The 16,398-nt window shown below is 56.9% G+C and overlaps 1 protein-coding gene across 1 annotated transcript in view; it reads left to right on the plus strand.

The window, feature by feature from the left end:
• Window positions 1-16,398, plus strand: part of KDM5C (lysine demethylase 5C) — a 47,483-nt gene that overhangs the window by 2,768 nt on the left and 28,317 nt on the right. The window contains 11 exon segments of the mRNA XM_063182149.1: window positions 2,159-2,236; window positions 2,324-2,446; window positions 4,654-4,824; window positions 4,897-5,031; window positions 5,113-5,236; window positions 9,080-9,164; window positions 9,166-9,253; window positions 11,037-11,051; window positions 11,053-11,139; window positions 11,141-11,197; window positions 14,449-14,568. Of these exon segments, the coding sequence (XP_063038219.1) occupies window positions 2,159-2,236; window positions 2,324-2,446; window positions 4,654-4,824; window positions 4,897-5,031; window positions 5,113-5,236; window positions 9,080-9,164; window positions 9,166-9,253; window positions 11,037-11,051; window positions 11,053-11,139; window positions 11,141-11,197; window positions 14,449-14,568 (1,083 nt within the window).

Here is a 16,398-nt window from a genome sequence, read left to right on the forward strand (position 1 = left end):
TGTCCCCGCGGCTTCGGGGGGGTCTCGGTGCCCCCCCAGCAGCTCCGGTGGGGGTCGGTCCCGGTGCCCCCCCCGCGGCCTCACAACAACAACAGTGCCACGGCCAATATGGCGCCAGCGCCGAGCCTTTGTCTGCGGCCGCGGGGGGGTCCGGCCGCTCTGGGGGGGGGGCCCGGCTCGTTCAGCGACCCCCGGCATGGGGGAGAACCGGGGGGGGGGGTACCGGGGGGGGGCTGAACCCCCCCTCCCCAATCCGCACCCGCCGCGCTGCGCCCCCCCCTCATTTCCCGGCTGGTTTCCTGTTTTCTGGGGGGGGGGGGGGTCTCGCTGTGTCCCCGCCCTGTGGGGGTCCCTTTGTGCCCGCGGCCGGTTTGGGGGGGTCCCGGTGGGTGTGGGGGGGGCACAGGCTGAGCCGGTCCCCCCTGCTCGGTGAGGGAGAGGCTTCCGGGAGGGCTGGGCCGTGCCGTGCTGAGCCGTGCTGAGCCGGGCCGGGCCGTGCCGGCGTCACCGGCCCCGCGGGGCACCCCCGGTGTGTCCCCCCCCGCCAATGGGGGTGCGGGGGGTGGCTCTCGGTGCCGGGGGGGGGGCACGGGGAGAGCCTGGATTTGGGATGGGACACCCCCGGCTTCACCCCGGGGTTCAGCAGGGCTGAGCTTCCTCTGGGTGCTGAACCCCTCTGCCCCCGAATTTGGGCTGTGTGCCCCCCAAATTTGGGCTGTGTTTCCTGCGTGCCCCCAGATTTGAACTGTGTGCCCCAAATTTGGGCTGTGTTTTCTGCGTGCCCCTCAGATTTCAGCTGTGTGCCCCAAATTTGGGCTGTGTTTTCTGTGTGCCCCCAAATTTGAACTGTGTGCCCCAAATTTGGGCTGTGTTTTCTGTGTGCCCCCCAAATTTGGGCTGTATTTTCTGTGTGCCCCTCAGATTTCAGCTGTGTGCCCCAAATTTGGGCTGTGTTTTCTGTGTGCCCCCCAAATTTGAACTGTGTGCCCCAAATTTGGGCTGTGTTTTCTGTGTGGCCCCCAAATTTAGGCTGTGTGCCCCAAATCTGGGCTGTATTTTCTGTGTGTGCCCCAAATTTGGGCTGTGATTTCTGTGTGCCCCTCAAATTTGAGCTGTGTGCCCCAATTTGGGCTGTATTTTCTGCGTGCCCCCAAATTTGGGCTGTATTTTCTCTGTGTGCCCCCCAAATTTGGGCTGTGTTTTCTGTGTGCCCCCCAGATTTGGGCTGTGTGTTCTCTATGTCCCCCAAATTTGGGCTGTGTGTTGTGTGTGTCCCCCAAATTTGGGCTGTGTTCTCCCTGTCCATGCAGGACTGGGGAGGGGGCATTGCTGCAGACCCCCCCAAATTTAGGTTTATTCCCCTTGAATTTGGGGTTTATTCCCCTTGAATTTGGGATTTATTCCCCTTGAATTTGGGGTTTATTCCCTTGAATTTGGGATTTATTCCCTTGAATTTGGGGTTTATTCCCCTTGAATTTGGGGTTTATTCCCTGCCAAATTTGAGGTTTATTCCCCCTGAGTTTGGGACTTATTTCCCCCAAATTTGGGGTTTATTCCCCCCAAACTTGAGGTTTATTCCCCCCAAATTTGGGGGTTTATTTCCCCTGAATTTGGCGTTTATTCCCCCCATATTTGGGGTTTATACCCACCCATATTTGGGGTTTATTCCCCCCAGATTTGAGGTTTATTCCTCCCAAATTGGGGGTTTATTCCCCCCGAATTGGGGGTTTATTCCACTTGAATTGGGGGTTTACTCCTCCCAGATTTGGGGTTTATTCATCCTGAATTTGGGGTTTATCCCCCCCGAATTGGGGGTTTATTCCTCCCAAATTTGGGGTTTATTCCCCCCGAATTTGGGGTTTATTCCTTCTGAATTTGGGCTTTATTCCCCCCAAATTTGGCAGGTTTTCCCCCCCAGCTTTGGGGTTTATTCCTCCCAAATTTGGGGTTTACTCCCCCCAAATTTGGGGGGTTATTCCTCCAAACTTGGGGTTTATTCCCCCAAACTTGGGGTTCATTCTGCCTTTTCCCCCACGGATCTCCCAGCGCTGCTCTCTCTGTACCACCCTGGTGGGGCCATGGCTGCTGCCCCCTCCCCCCCCAGAGTGGGTCTGTGTGTCCGTCTGTCCATCCCTGACCCCCCCTTTGCCCCCCCCAGGACTGGCAGCCCCCCTTTGCTGTCGAGGTCGACAACTTCAGGTTCACGCCCCGCATCCAGCGGCTCAACGAGCTGGAGGTAAGTGGGGTGGGGTGGGGGGGACCCGGGGGGGGCTTTGGGGGCCGATTTTGGGGTCTCACCCCCCCATCTGTGCCCCCCCCACAGGCTCAGACACGGGTGAAGCTCAACTACCTGGACCAGATCGCCAAATTCTGGGAGATCCAGGGCTCCTCCCTCAAAATTCCCAACGTGGAGCGGCGCATCCTCGACCTCTACAGCCTCAGCAAGGTGAGGGGGGGCAAAGTGGGGACCCCCAAACCTCCCTGGGGGGGGTCACACCTGGGGGTGAGGATGATGAAGGTGCCCCCCCGGTGGTGATTGTTTCCTTTGGGGGATATTTTTTTATTTTGGGTGTTAATTCCCCCAGAATTAGGGAAAATTAAAATTAAAATTAAGATTAGGGGTGTTTTCTGATCTGGGGGGCCAAAATGGGGACCCCCAAACCTCCCTGGGGGTGAGGATGAGGAAGGTGCCCCCCCGGTGGTGATTGTTTTCTTTGGGGGGATATTTTGGTTTTTGGGGGTTAATTCCCCAAAATTAGGAAAAATAAAATTAGGAGTGTTTTCTTATTTGGGGGGGCAAAATGGGGACCCCCAAACCTCCCTGGAGGGGGGGTCACACCTGGGGGTGAGGATGAGGGAGGTGCCCCCCCAATATTCCTGGGGGGAGGATTTTCCTGTTTTGGGGGTAAATTCCCCAGATTTTGGGGTGTCTTCTGACCTAGGGGGGTGATTGTTCCTCTGGGGGTTTATTTTTTATTGGGGGATTAATTGCCCCCATGGAGGCATTTTCTCATTTCGGGGGGTTAATTGCCCTCCTTGAGGGTATTTTCCCATTTAGGATTTATTTGAATTTTCCCATTTAGGAGTTGTGTTTTTGGGGAAATATTTTGCTGTTTTGGAAGGTATTTCTCAGTTTTGGGGGTGGGGTTAATTTTGTGGGAGAATATTTCTAATTAGGGGGATAATTTGTTTTTTTCTGGGTGAGCATTTCTAATTAGAATGAATTACTCCTGTCAGAGGGAAATGTTTGGTTTTAGAGGAGTTCACTGTCCCATCCAGGGGGTGCTGTCCCCATTTTTGGGGTGACATCCCCATGTAGGGGGTGCTGTCCCCATTTTTGGGTGACATCCCCATTCAGGGGGTGCTGTCCCAATTTTTGGGGTGACTTCTCCATCCAGGGGGTGCTGTCCCCATTTTTGGGGTGATGTCCCCATCCAGGGGTGACGTCTCCAGTTCTGGGGTGCTCAGTGGTGGGGATGGAGGAGAGGGGGTACAAGTGTCACCCATGGGCACAGGTGGCTCTGGGGTGGCCTTGGGTGACCCGGGGTGCTCAGTGTCCCCTCACAGGTGGTGATGGAGGAGGGGGGTACAAGTACCAGCCGTGGGCACAGGTGGCCCTGGGTGGCTCTGGGGTGGCCCCTGGGTGGCTCTGGGGTGGCCCTGGGTGGCTCTGGGGTGGCCCTGGGTGGCTCTGGGTGGCCCTGGGGCTCTAAGGTGGCCCTGGGTGGCTCTGGGGTGGCCCTGGGTGGCTCTGGGGTGGCCCTGGATGGCTCTGGGGTGGCCCTGGGTGGCTCTGGGGAGTCCCTGAGCCCTCAGTGTCCCCTCCCAGGTGGTGATGGAGGAGGGTGGCTACGAGGCCATCTGCAAGGACCAGGGGTGGGTGCAGGTGGCCCTGTGTGACCCTGGCTGTCCCTGGGCTGTCCCTGGCTGTCCCTGAGCACAGTGTCCCCTCCCAGGTGGTGATGGAGGAGGGTGGCTACAAGGCCACCTGCAAGGACCAGGGGTGGCCCTGGTTGTCCCTGGGTGTCCCTGGCTGTCCCTGAGCCCTCAGTGTCCCCTCTCAGGTGGTGATGGAGTTGGGTGGCTGTGAGGCCACCTGCAAGGACTGCCGGTGGCTCTGGGGTGTCCCTGACTGTTCCTGGGTGTCACTGGGGTGTCCCTGAGTGCCCAGTGTCCCCTCTCAGGTGGTGATAGAGAAGGGTGGCTGTGAGGCCATCTGCAAGGAGCAGGGGTGTCCCTGGGTGACTCTGGGTGTCCCTGGGCTGTCCCTGAGCACTGTGTCCCCTCCCAGGTGGTGATGGAAGAAGGTGGCTATGAGGCCACCTGCAAGGACTGCGGGTGGCCCTGGGGTGTCCCTGAGCCCTCAGTGTCCTCTCATAGGTGGTGATGGAGGAGGGTGGCTGTGAGGCCACCTGCAGGACCAGGGGTGGGTGCAGGTGGCCCTGTGTGACCCTGGCTGTCCCTGTGTGTCCCTGGGCTGTCCCTGAGCACAGTGTCCCCTCCCAGGTGGTGATGGAGGAGGGTGGCTATGAGGCCATCTGCAAGGACCGCCGGTGGGTGCGGGTGGCTGTGGGTGTCCATGGGTGGCTGTGGCTGTCCCTGTGTGTCCCTGGCTGTCCCTGAGCTGTCCCTGAGCACAGTGTCCCCTCCCAGGTGGTGATGGAGGAGGGTGGCTACGAGGCCATCTGCAAGGACCGCCGGTGGGCGCGGGTGGCCCAGCGCCTCTCGTACCCGTCGGGCAAGAACATCGGCTCGCTGCTGCGGGCGCACTACGAGCGCATCATCTACCCCTACGAGATGTACCAGTCCGGGGCCAACCTGGTGGTGAGTGCGGGGCCTCGGGGAGGGGTTTGGGGGGCACCCCGGGCCACGCTGAGGGTGCCCCCCGTCCTCCAGCAGTGCCACGCGCGGCCCTTTGAGAGCGAGGAGAAGGACCGGGAGTACAAACCGCACAGCATCCCCCTGCGCCAGTCCGTGCAGCCCTCCAAGTTCAACAGCTACGGCCGGCGTGCCAAGCGCCTGCAGCAGGAGGTGGGCACCCCTCAACCCTCCTAAATCGCCCAAAATCCCCCCTGGGATCCCCAAATCCCCCCTGACGCCGCTGTCCCGCAGCCCGAGCCCACGGAGGAGGACATCGAGAAGAACCCCGAGCTGAAGAAGCTGCAGATTTACGGGGCCGGGCCCAAAATGTTGGGCTTGGGGCTGGTGGCCAAGGATAAGACCATGAGGAAGAAAGGTATTGGGGATCCCCCCTCCTCATGTGGGGGTGCAGGATGGTTGGGACCCTAATCCTCTGGCAAGGGATGTGGATTGGTGGGACACCTATCCTTCTGGAGCCTCTGGGTTTTTTTGGGATTTTTTCATTTATTCTGGCGTTCTTGTGGGAGCCTCTTTGTCCACAGTTTATTTGGGGTGTCCCCAAATTCTTTTGGGTTCTTCAGGACTCTTTCTTTCCTCTCCCCTCTCTCTTTTGGGTCACATCCCCCAGAGCTTCTGGCTACCTCTGCTCATTTTTGTGGGATGCCTTCCCACACCCCCAGGTTTTATGGGGTGTCTCCTTGTCAGTTATTTAGAAACCTTCTCTCCCCAGTTACTTATGGACAGACCTCTGTGTCGTGGACAGACACCCCTCTCCCAGTCTTTAGGGACCCCTTTTCCCCTCCCAGTTCTTCAGGGACCCCTTTCCCCCCCCCAGTTCTTCAGGGACCCCTTTTCCCCCCAGTTCTTCAGGGACCCCTTTTCCCCCCCCAGTTCTTTAGGGACCCCTTTCCCCCCCCCCAGTTCTTTAGGGACCCCTTTTCCTTCCAGTTCTTCAGGGACCCCTTTTCCTTCCAGTTCTTTAGGGACCCCTTTTCCTTCCAGTCCTTTTGCCCCCTCCCATTCTTTTGACGCCCCCTCCCATTTTCAGGACCCTTTCCCCAGTTGTTCAGGACTCCCCAGTTGTTCTGTTATCCTCCAGTGGTTCAATAACCCCCAATGGTTCAGCACCCCCAGTAGTTCAATAATCCCCAGTTGTTCTGTAACCCCTCAATGGTTCAGAACCACCCCAATGATTCTGTAACCCCCAAAAGGTTCAATAACCCCCCAGTTTCTCAGTAACCCCCAAAAAGGTTCAGTAACCCCCCCAAAAGTTTCAATAACCCCCCAGTTTCTCAGTAACCCCCCCAAATGGTTCAATAACCCCCCCAAAAGGTTCAATAACCCCCCCAATAATTCAGTACCCCAGATTGTTCTGTAACACCCCCAATGGTTCAGCACCCCCAATAGTTCAATAACCCCCCAATGGTTCTGTAACCCCCCCAATCTCTCACTGACCCCAATGCTTCAGCACCCCCCAATGTCCCAGTAACCCCCAATAGTTCAGCACCCCCAAATCTCTCAGTAACCCCCAATAGTTCAGCACCCCCAAATCTCTCAGTAACCCCCAATAGTTCAGCACCCCCCAATTGCTCAGTAACCCCAATAGTTCAGCGCCCCCAAATCTCTCAGTAACCCCCAATAGTTCAGCACCCCCCAATTGCTCAGTAACCCCCTGATCTCTCAGTAACCCCCAATAATTCTGTAACCCCCCCCCAGTCTCCCAGTAACCCATGATTCAGCAGCCCCAAATCTCCCAGTAACCCCCAATTGTTCTGGAACCCCCCAATCTCTCGCTAACCCAAATGTGTCAGCATCCCCCAATCTCCCAGTACCCCCCATGATTCAGCACCCCCAAATCTCTCAGTGCCCCTGATTCAGCACTCCCAATTGTCCTGTAACCCCCCCCAATTTCTCAGTACTCCCCAGCTGCTCAATAATCCTGATAGTTCAGCATCCCGAATCTCCCAGTAACCCCAATAGTTCAGCACCCCCAAATCTCCCAGTAACCCCCAATAGTTCAGCACCCCCAAATCTCCAGTAACCCCCAATAGTTCAGCACCCCCAAATCTCCCAGTAACCCCAATAGTTCAGCACCCCCAAATCTCCCAGTAACCCCCAATAGTTCAGCACCCCCCAATTGTTCTGTTACCCCCGATCTCCCTGTACCCCCCATGCTTCAGCACCCCAAATCTCCCAGTACCCCTCCAATGCTTCAGCACCCCCAAATCTCTCGGTAACCCCAACAGCTCAGCACCCCCAATCTCCCAGTAACCCCAATAATTCTGTAATCCCCCAATCCTCATTGCCCCCCCGTAGTTCAGGACCCCCAGATCTCCAGTACCCCCCATGATTCAGGAACCCCCAACCTCCAGTAACCCAAATTTCCCAGTAACCCCCAATAGTTCAGCACCCCCGAATTGTTCTGTCACCCCCAAATTTCCCAGTAACCCCCAATAGTTCAGTAACCCCCAATAGTTCAGCACCCCCCAATTGTCCTGTTACCCCAAATTTCCCAGTAACCCCCCAATTGTTCAGCACCCCCTAATCTCTCATTAACCCCACCATGATTCAGCACCCCAATCTCCCAGTAACCCCAAATAATTCAGCACCTCCCAATAGTTCAGCACCCCCCAATCTCCCTGTAACCCCCAATAGTTCAGCACCCCCCAATTGTTCTGGTACCCGAAATCTCCCAGTAACCCCCAATAGTTCAGCACCCCCAAATCTCTCTGTACCCCCAATAGTTCAGCACCCACCAATTGTTCTGTCACCCCCAAATCTCCCAGCAGCCCCCCAATAGTTCAGCACCCCCCAAATCTCCCAGTAACCCCAATCTCCCAGTAACCCCCAATAGTTCAGCAACCCCAATTGTTCTGTCACCCCAAATTTCCCAGTAACCCCCAATTGTTCAGCACCCCCCAATCTCTCATTAACCCCACCATGATTCAGCACCCCCAATCTCCAGTAACCCCAAATAATTCAGCCACCCAGTAACCCCCCCAATGATTCAGCACCCCCCAATTGCTCCGTACCTGCCTCCGTGATTCAGCACCCCCCAAATTTCCCAGTAACCCCCAATACTTCAGCACCCCCCCAATTGTTCTGTCACCCCCAAATCTCCAGCACCCCCCCAATAGTTCAGCGCCCCCAAATTTCCCAGTAACCCCAATAGTTCAGCACCCCCCAATAGTTCAGCACCCCCCAAATCTCCCAGTAACCCCCAATAGTTCAGCACCCCCAATTGTTCTGTCACCCCCAAATTTCCCAGTAACCCCCAATAGTTCAGCACCCCCGATCTCTCATTAACCCCACCATGATTCAGCACCCCCAATCTCCCAGTAACCCCAAATAATTCAGCCACCCAGTAACCCCCTCAATGATTCAGCACCCCCCAATTGCTCCGTACCTCCTCCCTGTGATTCAGCACCCCCAAATCCCTGTAACCCCCAATACTTCAGCACCCCCCAATTGTTCTGTCACCCCCAAATTTCCCAGTAAACCCCAATAGTTCAGCACCGCCCAATTGTTCTGTCACCCCCAAATCTCCCAGCACCCCCCAATAGTTCAGCACCCCCAGATTTCCCAGTAACCCCCAATAGTTCAAGCACCCCCAAATCTCCCTGTAACCCCCAATAGTTCAGCACCCCCAATTGTTCTGTCACCCCCAAATCTCCCAGTAACCCCCAATAGTTCAGCACCCCCCAATTGTTCTGTCACCCCCAAATCTCCCAGCACCCCCCAATAGTTCAGCACCCCCAGATTTCCCAGTAACCCCCAATAGTTCAGCACCCCCGAATTTCCCAGTAACCCCCAATAGTTCAGCATCGTGCAATCTCCCAGTAACCCCCAATACTTCAGCACCCCCAAATCTCCCAGCACCCCCAATAGTTCAGCACACCCCAAATCTCCTGTAACCCCCAATAGTTCAGCACCCCCAAATTGTTCTGTCACCCCCCAATAGTTCAGCACCCCCCAATCTCTCATGAACCCCCCTATGATTCATCACCCCCCCAGCACCCCCAATTGTCCTATCACCCCCCAAATTTCCCAGTAACCCCCAATAGTTCAGCACCCCCCCAATGATTCAGCACCCCCAAATCTCTCAGCACCCCCCAATCTCTCATTAACCCCCCCATGATTCATCACCCCCCCCAGCACCCCCAATTGCCCTGTCACCCCCCAAGCCCCCCAGTGACCCCCATTTCCCCCCTCCCCACAGACAAGGACGGCCCCGAGTGCCCCCCCACGGTGGTGGTGAAGGAGGAGCCTCCGGGGGAGCCCCGGGGGTCCCCGATTTCCCCGGGGGGGGGCTCGGGAGGAGCTGCGCCACAGCCCCGAGCCCTGCACCAAGATGACCATGAGGCTGCGCCGCAGCCACAGCAACAGCCAGTTCGTGAGTAGGGGAAAACCCACAGTTTGGGGGGTTTATTGCAGTTTTGGGGTGTTTTATTTCAGTTTTGGGGCTGTTTCAGCGCAACAGCCAGTTCGTGAGTAGGGGAAAACCCACAGTTTGGGGTTTTTCTTTCAGTTTTGGGGTGTTTTATTTCAGTTTTGGGGCTGTTTCAGCGCAACAGCCAGTTCGTGAGTAGGGGAAAATCCACAGTTTGGGGGGTTTTATTTCAGTTTTGGGGTTTTATTTCAGTTTTGGGGTTTTTCTTTCAGTTTTGGGGTTTTTATTTCAGTTTTGGGGTTTTTATTTCAGTTTTGGGGTTTTCTTTCAGTTTTGGGGCAGTTTTAGTGCAACAGCCAGTTCGTGAGTAGGGGAAAATCCACAGTTTGGGGGGTTTTATTGCAGTTTGGGGGGTTTTATTTCAGTTTTGGGGTTTTTATTTCAGTTTTGGGCTGTTTTAATGCAACAGCCAGTTCGTGAGTAGGGGAAAACCCACAGTTTGGGGGGGTTTATTTCAGTTTGGGGGTTTTATTTCAGTTTGGGGGTTTTATTTCAGTTTTGGGGTGTTTGTTTCAGTTTTGGGGCTGTTTTAGTGCAACAGCCAGTTCGTGAGTAGGGGAAAACCCCCAGTTTTGGGGTTTTAATTTCAGATTTGGGGTTTTTCTTTCAGTTTTGGGGTTTTTCTTTCAGTTTTGGGGTTTTTCTTTCAGTTTTGGGGTTTTTCTTTCAGTTTTGGGGGTTTTCTTTCAGTTTGGGGTTTTTCTTTCATTTTTGGGGTTTTTCTTTCAGTTTTGGGGTTTTCTTCAGTTTTGGGGCTGTTTTAGTGCAACAGCCAGTTCGTGAGTAGGGGAAAATCCACAGGTTTGGGGGTTTTTATTTCAGTTTTGGGGTTTTTATTTCAGTTTTGGGGATTTCATTTCAGTTTTGGGGCTGTTTTAGTGCAACAGCCAGTTCGTGAGTAGGGGAAAAATCCCCCAGTTTTGGGGTTTTTCTTTCAGTTTTGGGGTTTTTCTTTCAGTTTTGGGGTTTTTCTTTCAGTTTTGGGGTTTTTCTTTCAGTTTTGGGGTTTTTCTTTCAGTTTTGGGGTTTTTCTTTCAGTTTGGGGTTTTAATTTCAGATTTGGGGTTTTTCTTTCAGCTTTGGGGTTTTCTTTCAGTTTTGGGGCTGTTTTAGTGCAACAGCCAGTTCGTGAGTAGGGGAAAACCCCCAGTTTTGGGGTTTTAATTTCAGATTTGGGGTTTTTCTTTCAGTTTGGGGTTTTTTTTTCAGTTTTGGGGCTGTTTTAGTGCAACAGCCAGTTCATGAGTAGGGGGAAAATCCACAGTTTGGGGGTTTAATTTCAGTTTTGGGGTTTTTTTTCAGTTTTGGGGTTTCTTTCAGTTTTGGGGCTGTTTTAGTGCAACAGCCAGTTCGTGAGTAGGGGAAAACCCCCCACTTTTGGGGTTTTCTTTCAGTTTTGGGGCTGTTTTTAGTGGACCCTCTCCCAATTCAATTCTAAATTTCAATTCAATTAAATTTTAATTCAATTAAACTTTAATTAAATTTCCTCACCCCATCCCCCCCCTTTTCCTTCCCTCCCACACCCCCCAAAATCCCTGATACCATTTCTACCCCTTCCCCCCTTAACTCCCCCAATTAAAATTTGAATTTAAATACCCCCCAAAAATAACACAAAACCCCCCTAAAATAACCCCAAAAATACCCCTGAACAATTATATTTTGGGTTAAAAATTTTAAAAATCCCCCAATTTCCCCCCAAAATCCCCCTTTTTTTTGTTTTTTGCAGGTGGATTCGTACGTTGTGCCGGATCTGCTCGCGGGGCGACGAGGACGACAAGCTGCTGCTGTGCGACGGCTGCGACGACAATTACCACATCTTCTGCCTGCTGCCCCCCCCTGCCCGAGATCCCCAAGGGCATCTGGCGCTGCCCCAAATGCGTCATGGCGGTGAGGGGGGCACGGGGGCACCCCCGGGGTCACCCCGGCGCGGGGCACGTCCTGCTTGTGGGGCTGGGAACCTCTGGGGGGGGTGTCCTGTGCTGTGGGGGGCTTTGGGTTGCTCTCATCTGTGGGGTGGGGGCTCCCAAATCTCATCCAGGCTGTTTGTGGGGCTGGAGACCCCCTGATCTGTGGGGCTGGGGACCCCCTGATCTGTGGGGCTGGGACCCCCTGATCTGTGGGTTTAGGGACCCCTGATCTGTGGGTTCAGGGACCCCTGATCTGTGGGTTTAGGGACCCCCCTGATCTGTGGGGCTGGGGACCCCCTGATCTGTGGGTTCAGGGACCCCCTGATCTGTGGGTTCAGGGACCCCCCTGATCTGTGGGGCTGGGGACCCCCTGATCTGTGGGTTCAGGGACCCCCTGATCTTTGGGGACCCCCTGATCTGTGGGTTCAGGGACCCCCTGATCTGTGGGGCTGGGGACCCCCTGATCTGTGGGGCTGGGGACCCCCTGATCTGTGGGGCTGGGGACCCCCTGATCTGTGGGGCTGGGGACCCCCTGATCTGTGGGTTTAGGGACCCCCTGATCTGTGGGACTGGGACCAGACCCCCCTTGTGTGGTGTCCTGGCTTTCAGGAGGGTTTGGGTCTGTCTGATTTGTGGGGTGGGGGCTCCCAGATCACATCCAGTTCTGTTTGTGGGTTTAGGGACCCCCTGATCTGTGGTTCAGGGACCCCCCCATCTATGGGTTTAGGGACCCCCTGATCTGTGGGTTTAGGGACCCCCTGATCTTTAGGGACCCCCCTGATCTGTGGGGCTTGGGACCCTCCCCTTGTGTGGTGTCCTGTGCTGTGAGGGGGCTCTGGATCTGATCTGTGGGGTGGGGGCTCCCAAATCCCATCCCGGCTGTTTGTGGGGCTGGGGACCCCCTGATCTGTGGGGCTGGGGACCCCCTGATCTGTGGGTTTAGGGACCCCCTGATCTGTGGGTTCAGGGACCCCCTGATCTGTGGGGCTGGGGACCCCCTGATCTGTGGGTTTAGGGACCCCCTGATCTGTGGGGCTGGGGACCCCCTGATCTGTGGGTTCAGGGACCCCCCTGATCTGTGGGGCTGGGGACCCCCTGATCTGTGGGTTCAGGGACCCCCCTGATCTGTGGGGCTGGGGACCCCCTGATCTGTGGGTTCAGGGACCCCCTGATCTTTAGGGACCCCTGTGGGGTTGGGACCAGACCCCCCTTGTGTGGTGTCCTGTGCTGTGAGGGGGTTCTGGGTCTGTCTGATCTGTGGGGTGGGGGATCCCAAATCCCATCCAGTTCTGTTTGTAGGGCTGGGGACCCCTTATCTATGGGTTTAGGGACCCCCTGATCTGTGGGGCTGGGACCCCCCATCTATGGGTTTAGGGACCCCCTGATCTGTGGGTTTAGGGACCCCCTGATCTGTGGGTTTAGGGACCCCCCTGATCTGTGGGTTTAGGGACCCCCCTGATCTGTGGGACTGGGACCAGACCCCCCTTGTGTGGTGTCCTGGCTTTCAGGAGGGTTTTGGGGGGTGGGGGCTCCCAGATCCCATCCAGTTCTGTTTGTGGGGCTGGAGACCCCCTGATCTGTGGGGCTGGGGACCCCCATCTGTGGGTTAGGGACCCCTGGTCTGTTTTCTGTAGGGTTCCCCAAGTACCGCGGTGTCCCCAAATCCCCTGACCCCTCCTGGTGTCCCCAAGCCCCTGACCCCTCTTGGTATCCCTTGACCCTTTCCTGGTGTCCCCAAGTCCCCTGACCCCTCCCAGTGTCCCCAATGACCCCTCCTGGTGTACCCAAACCCCCTGACCCCTCCTGGTGTCCCCTGACCCCTCCCAGTGTCCCCAGTGACCCCTCCCAGTGTCCCCACACCCCCTGACCCCTCCTGGTGTCCCCAGTGACCCCTCCTGGTGTCCCCTGACCCCTCCCAGTGTCCCCAATGACCGCTCCTGGTGTCCCTAAACCCCCTGACCCCTCCTGGTGTCCCAGTGACCCCTCCCCCGATGTCCCCAAGCCCCCTGACTCTTTTCTGGTTTCCCTTCACCCTTTCCTGGTGTCCCCAAGCCCCCTGATCCCCACTGACCCCTCCAGTGTCCCCAAGCCCCCGGTTGTCCCAAACCCCCTGACCCCTGGTGTCCCAGTGACCCCTCCTGATGTCCCCAAGCCCCCTGACCTTTGATGTATCCAATGACTTCTTCTTGGTGTCCCTGACCCTTTCCTGGTGTCCCCAATGACCCCTCCCAGTGTCCCCAAATTCTCTGACCCCTGATGTCCCCAACATCCCCAAACCCCCTAATTCCTGGTGTCCCCCGACTCCCCCTGGTGTCCCCAAACACCCTGACCCCTCCTGATGTCCCCAAGTCCCCTGACCCCTCCCAGTGACCCTCCCAGTGTCCCCAAGCCCCCTGACCCTTGATGTCCCCAATGACCCCTCCCAAAATCCCCAAACCCCCTGACCCCTCCCCCCCCAGCGTCCCCAAACCCCTTGACCTCTGATGTCCCCAATGACCCCTCATGATGTCCCCAATGACCCCTCATGATGTCCCCAATGACCCCCCCCAATTTCCCCAAACCCTTCTGACCCCCGATTTCCCCAATGACCCCCCCTGATGTCCCCGGTGTCCCCCCCAATTTCCCCAAACCCTCCTGACCCCCAATGTCCCAAATGACCCCCTCTGATGTCCCCGGTGTCCCCCCGATTTCCCCAAACCTCTGATGTCCCCAGTGACCCCCCCTGATGTCCCCAATGACCTCCCCGATGTCCCCAAACCCCCGATGTCCCCAGTGACCCCCCCTGATGTCCCCAATGACCCCCCCGATTTCCTCAAACCCTCCTGACCCCCGGTGTCCCCAGTGACCCCCGATGTCCCCAAACGCTCCTGACCCCCCATGTCCCCAGTGACCCCCCCTGATGTCCCCAATGACCCCCGATGTCCCCAGTGACCTCCCCTGATGTCCCCAATGACCCCCGGTGTCCCCAGTAACCCCCCCGATGTCCCCAGTGACCCCCAATGTCCCCAGTGACCTCCCCTGATGTCCCCAATGACCCCCGGTGTCCCCAGTGACCTCCCCTGATGTCCCCAATGACCCCCGATGTCCCCAGTGACCTCCCCTGATGTCCCCAGTGGCCCCCCTGATTTCCCCAAACCCCTGATGTCCCCAATGACCCCCCCCGATGTCCCCAAACCCTCCTGACCCCCGATGTCCCCAGTGACCCCCCCTGATGTCCCCGGTGTCCCCCAGGAGTGCAAGCGGCCCCCGGAGGCGTTTGGCTTCGAGCAGGCCACGCGCGAGTACACGCTGCAGAGCTTCGGGGAGATGGCCGACGCCTTCAAGGCCGACTACTTCAACATGCCCGTGCACGTGAGCCCACCCCACCCTGAACTGCCCTGCACCCCAAAAACCCCCAGGATCACCCCGAAACCCCCCAGGATCACCCCAAAACCCCCCAGGATCACCCCAAAACTCCCAGGATCACCCCAAAACCCCCCAGGATCCCCCCAAAACCCCCAGGATCACCCCAAAACTCCCCAGGATCACCCCGAAACCCCCCAGGATCACCCCAAAACCCCCCAGGATCACCCCGAAACCCCCCAGGATCACCCGAAACCCCCAGGATCACCCCAAAACCCCCCAGGATCACCCCAAAACTTCCCAGGATCACCCCGAAACCCCCAGGATCACCCCAGAAACCCCCCAGGATCACCCCAAAACCCTCCAGGATCACCCCAAAACCCCCCAGGATCACCCCGAAACCCCCCAGGATCACCCCAAAACCCCCCAGGATCACCCCAAAACCCCCCAGGATCACCCAGAAACCCCCCAGGATCACCCCAAAACCCCCCAGGATCACCCCAAAACCCCCCAGGATCCCCCCAAAACCCCCCAGGATCACCCCAAAAACCCCCAGGATCACCCCAGAAACCCCCCAGGATCACCCCAAAACCCCCCAGGATCACCCCAAAACTTCCCAGGATCACCCCAAAACTTCCAGGATCACCCCAAAAACCCCCCAGGATCCCCCCAAAACTCCCCAGGGTCCCCTGAGCCCTCCAGACTCCACTGAGCTCCCCTCCCTTTGGGGAGGTGGGTGATGCCTTCAAGGCTGGCTGCTCCAATGTGCCCATCCATGTGAGCACCCCAAAACCTGCCTGGGTCCCCCCAAAACCTGCCTGGGTCACCCCAGAACCTGCCTGGGTCACCCCAAAAGCCCCCAGATCTCCTCAAATCCCCCTGGATCCCCCCCAAAACTCCCCAGGCTCTCCTGAGCCCCCCAGACTCCACTGAGCTCCCCTCCCTTTGGGGAGGTGGGTGATGCCTTCAAGGCTGATTGCTTCCATGTGCCCATCCATGTGAGCACCCCAAAACCTGCCTGGGTCCCCTCCAAAACCCCTCCAGGTCTCCCCCAGACCCACCTAAAACCATCCTGTACCCCTTGAAGGCCCTTGGCCCCCAAATCCCCTCCCTGAAGCCCCCTGCCCGCAGATGGTGCCCAGGGAGCATCAGGAGGTGGAGGAGTTGTGGTGAACAACCTCCAAATGCCACCCAAAATCCCCTCAAACCTCCAAATCCCACCCAAAATCCCCTCAAACCTCCCCCAGAATCCTCCCAGAAAACCCCAAAACCCCCCCAAAAACCCCCAAAATGCCCTCGGTGCCCGCAGATGGTGCCCACAGAGCTGGTGGAGAAGGAGTTCTGGTGCCTGGTGAACAGCCCCAAAATGCCCCAGAATCCCCCCAAAAAAACCCAAAATCACCAAAATTCCTCCCAAAAAAAACCCCAAAATGCTCCCAAATCACCAAAATCCCCCAAAAGCCCCCAAATGCCCTCGGTGCCTGCAGATGGTGCCCACAGAGCTGGTGGAGAAGGAGTTCTGGCACAAACAGCCCCAGAATCCCTCCAAAAAACCCCAAATCACCAAAAACCTCCAAAATGCCCCCTGATGCCCTGGGTGCCCGCAGATGGTGCCCACGGAGCTGGTGGAGAAGGAGTTCTGGCGCCTGGTGAAAACCCCCCAAAATGCCCCAGAATCCCCCAAAAAAACCCCAAAATGCCCCCAAATCCCCAAAACCCCAAAAAACCCCCAAATGCCCTCGCTGTCCGCAGATGGTGCCCACAGAGCTGGTGGAGAAGGAGTTCTGGTGCCTGGTGAACAGCCCCAAAATGCCCCAGAATCCCCCCAAAAAAACCCAA

Source organism: Melospiza melodia, unplaced genomic scaffold, assembly GCF_035770615.1.
Source record: "Melospiza melodia melodia isolate bMelMel2 unplaced genomic scaffold, bMelMel2.pri scaffold_166, whole genome shotgun sequence".
Lineage (NCBI taxonomy): Eukaryota > Metazoa > Chordata > Aves > Passeriformes > Passerellidae > Melospiza > Melospiza melodia.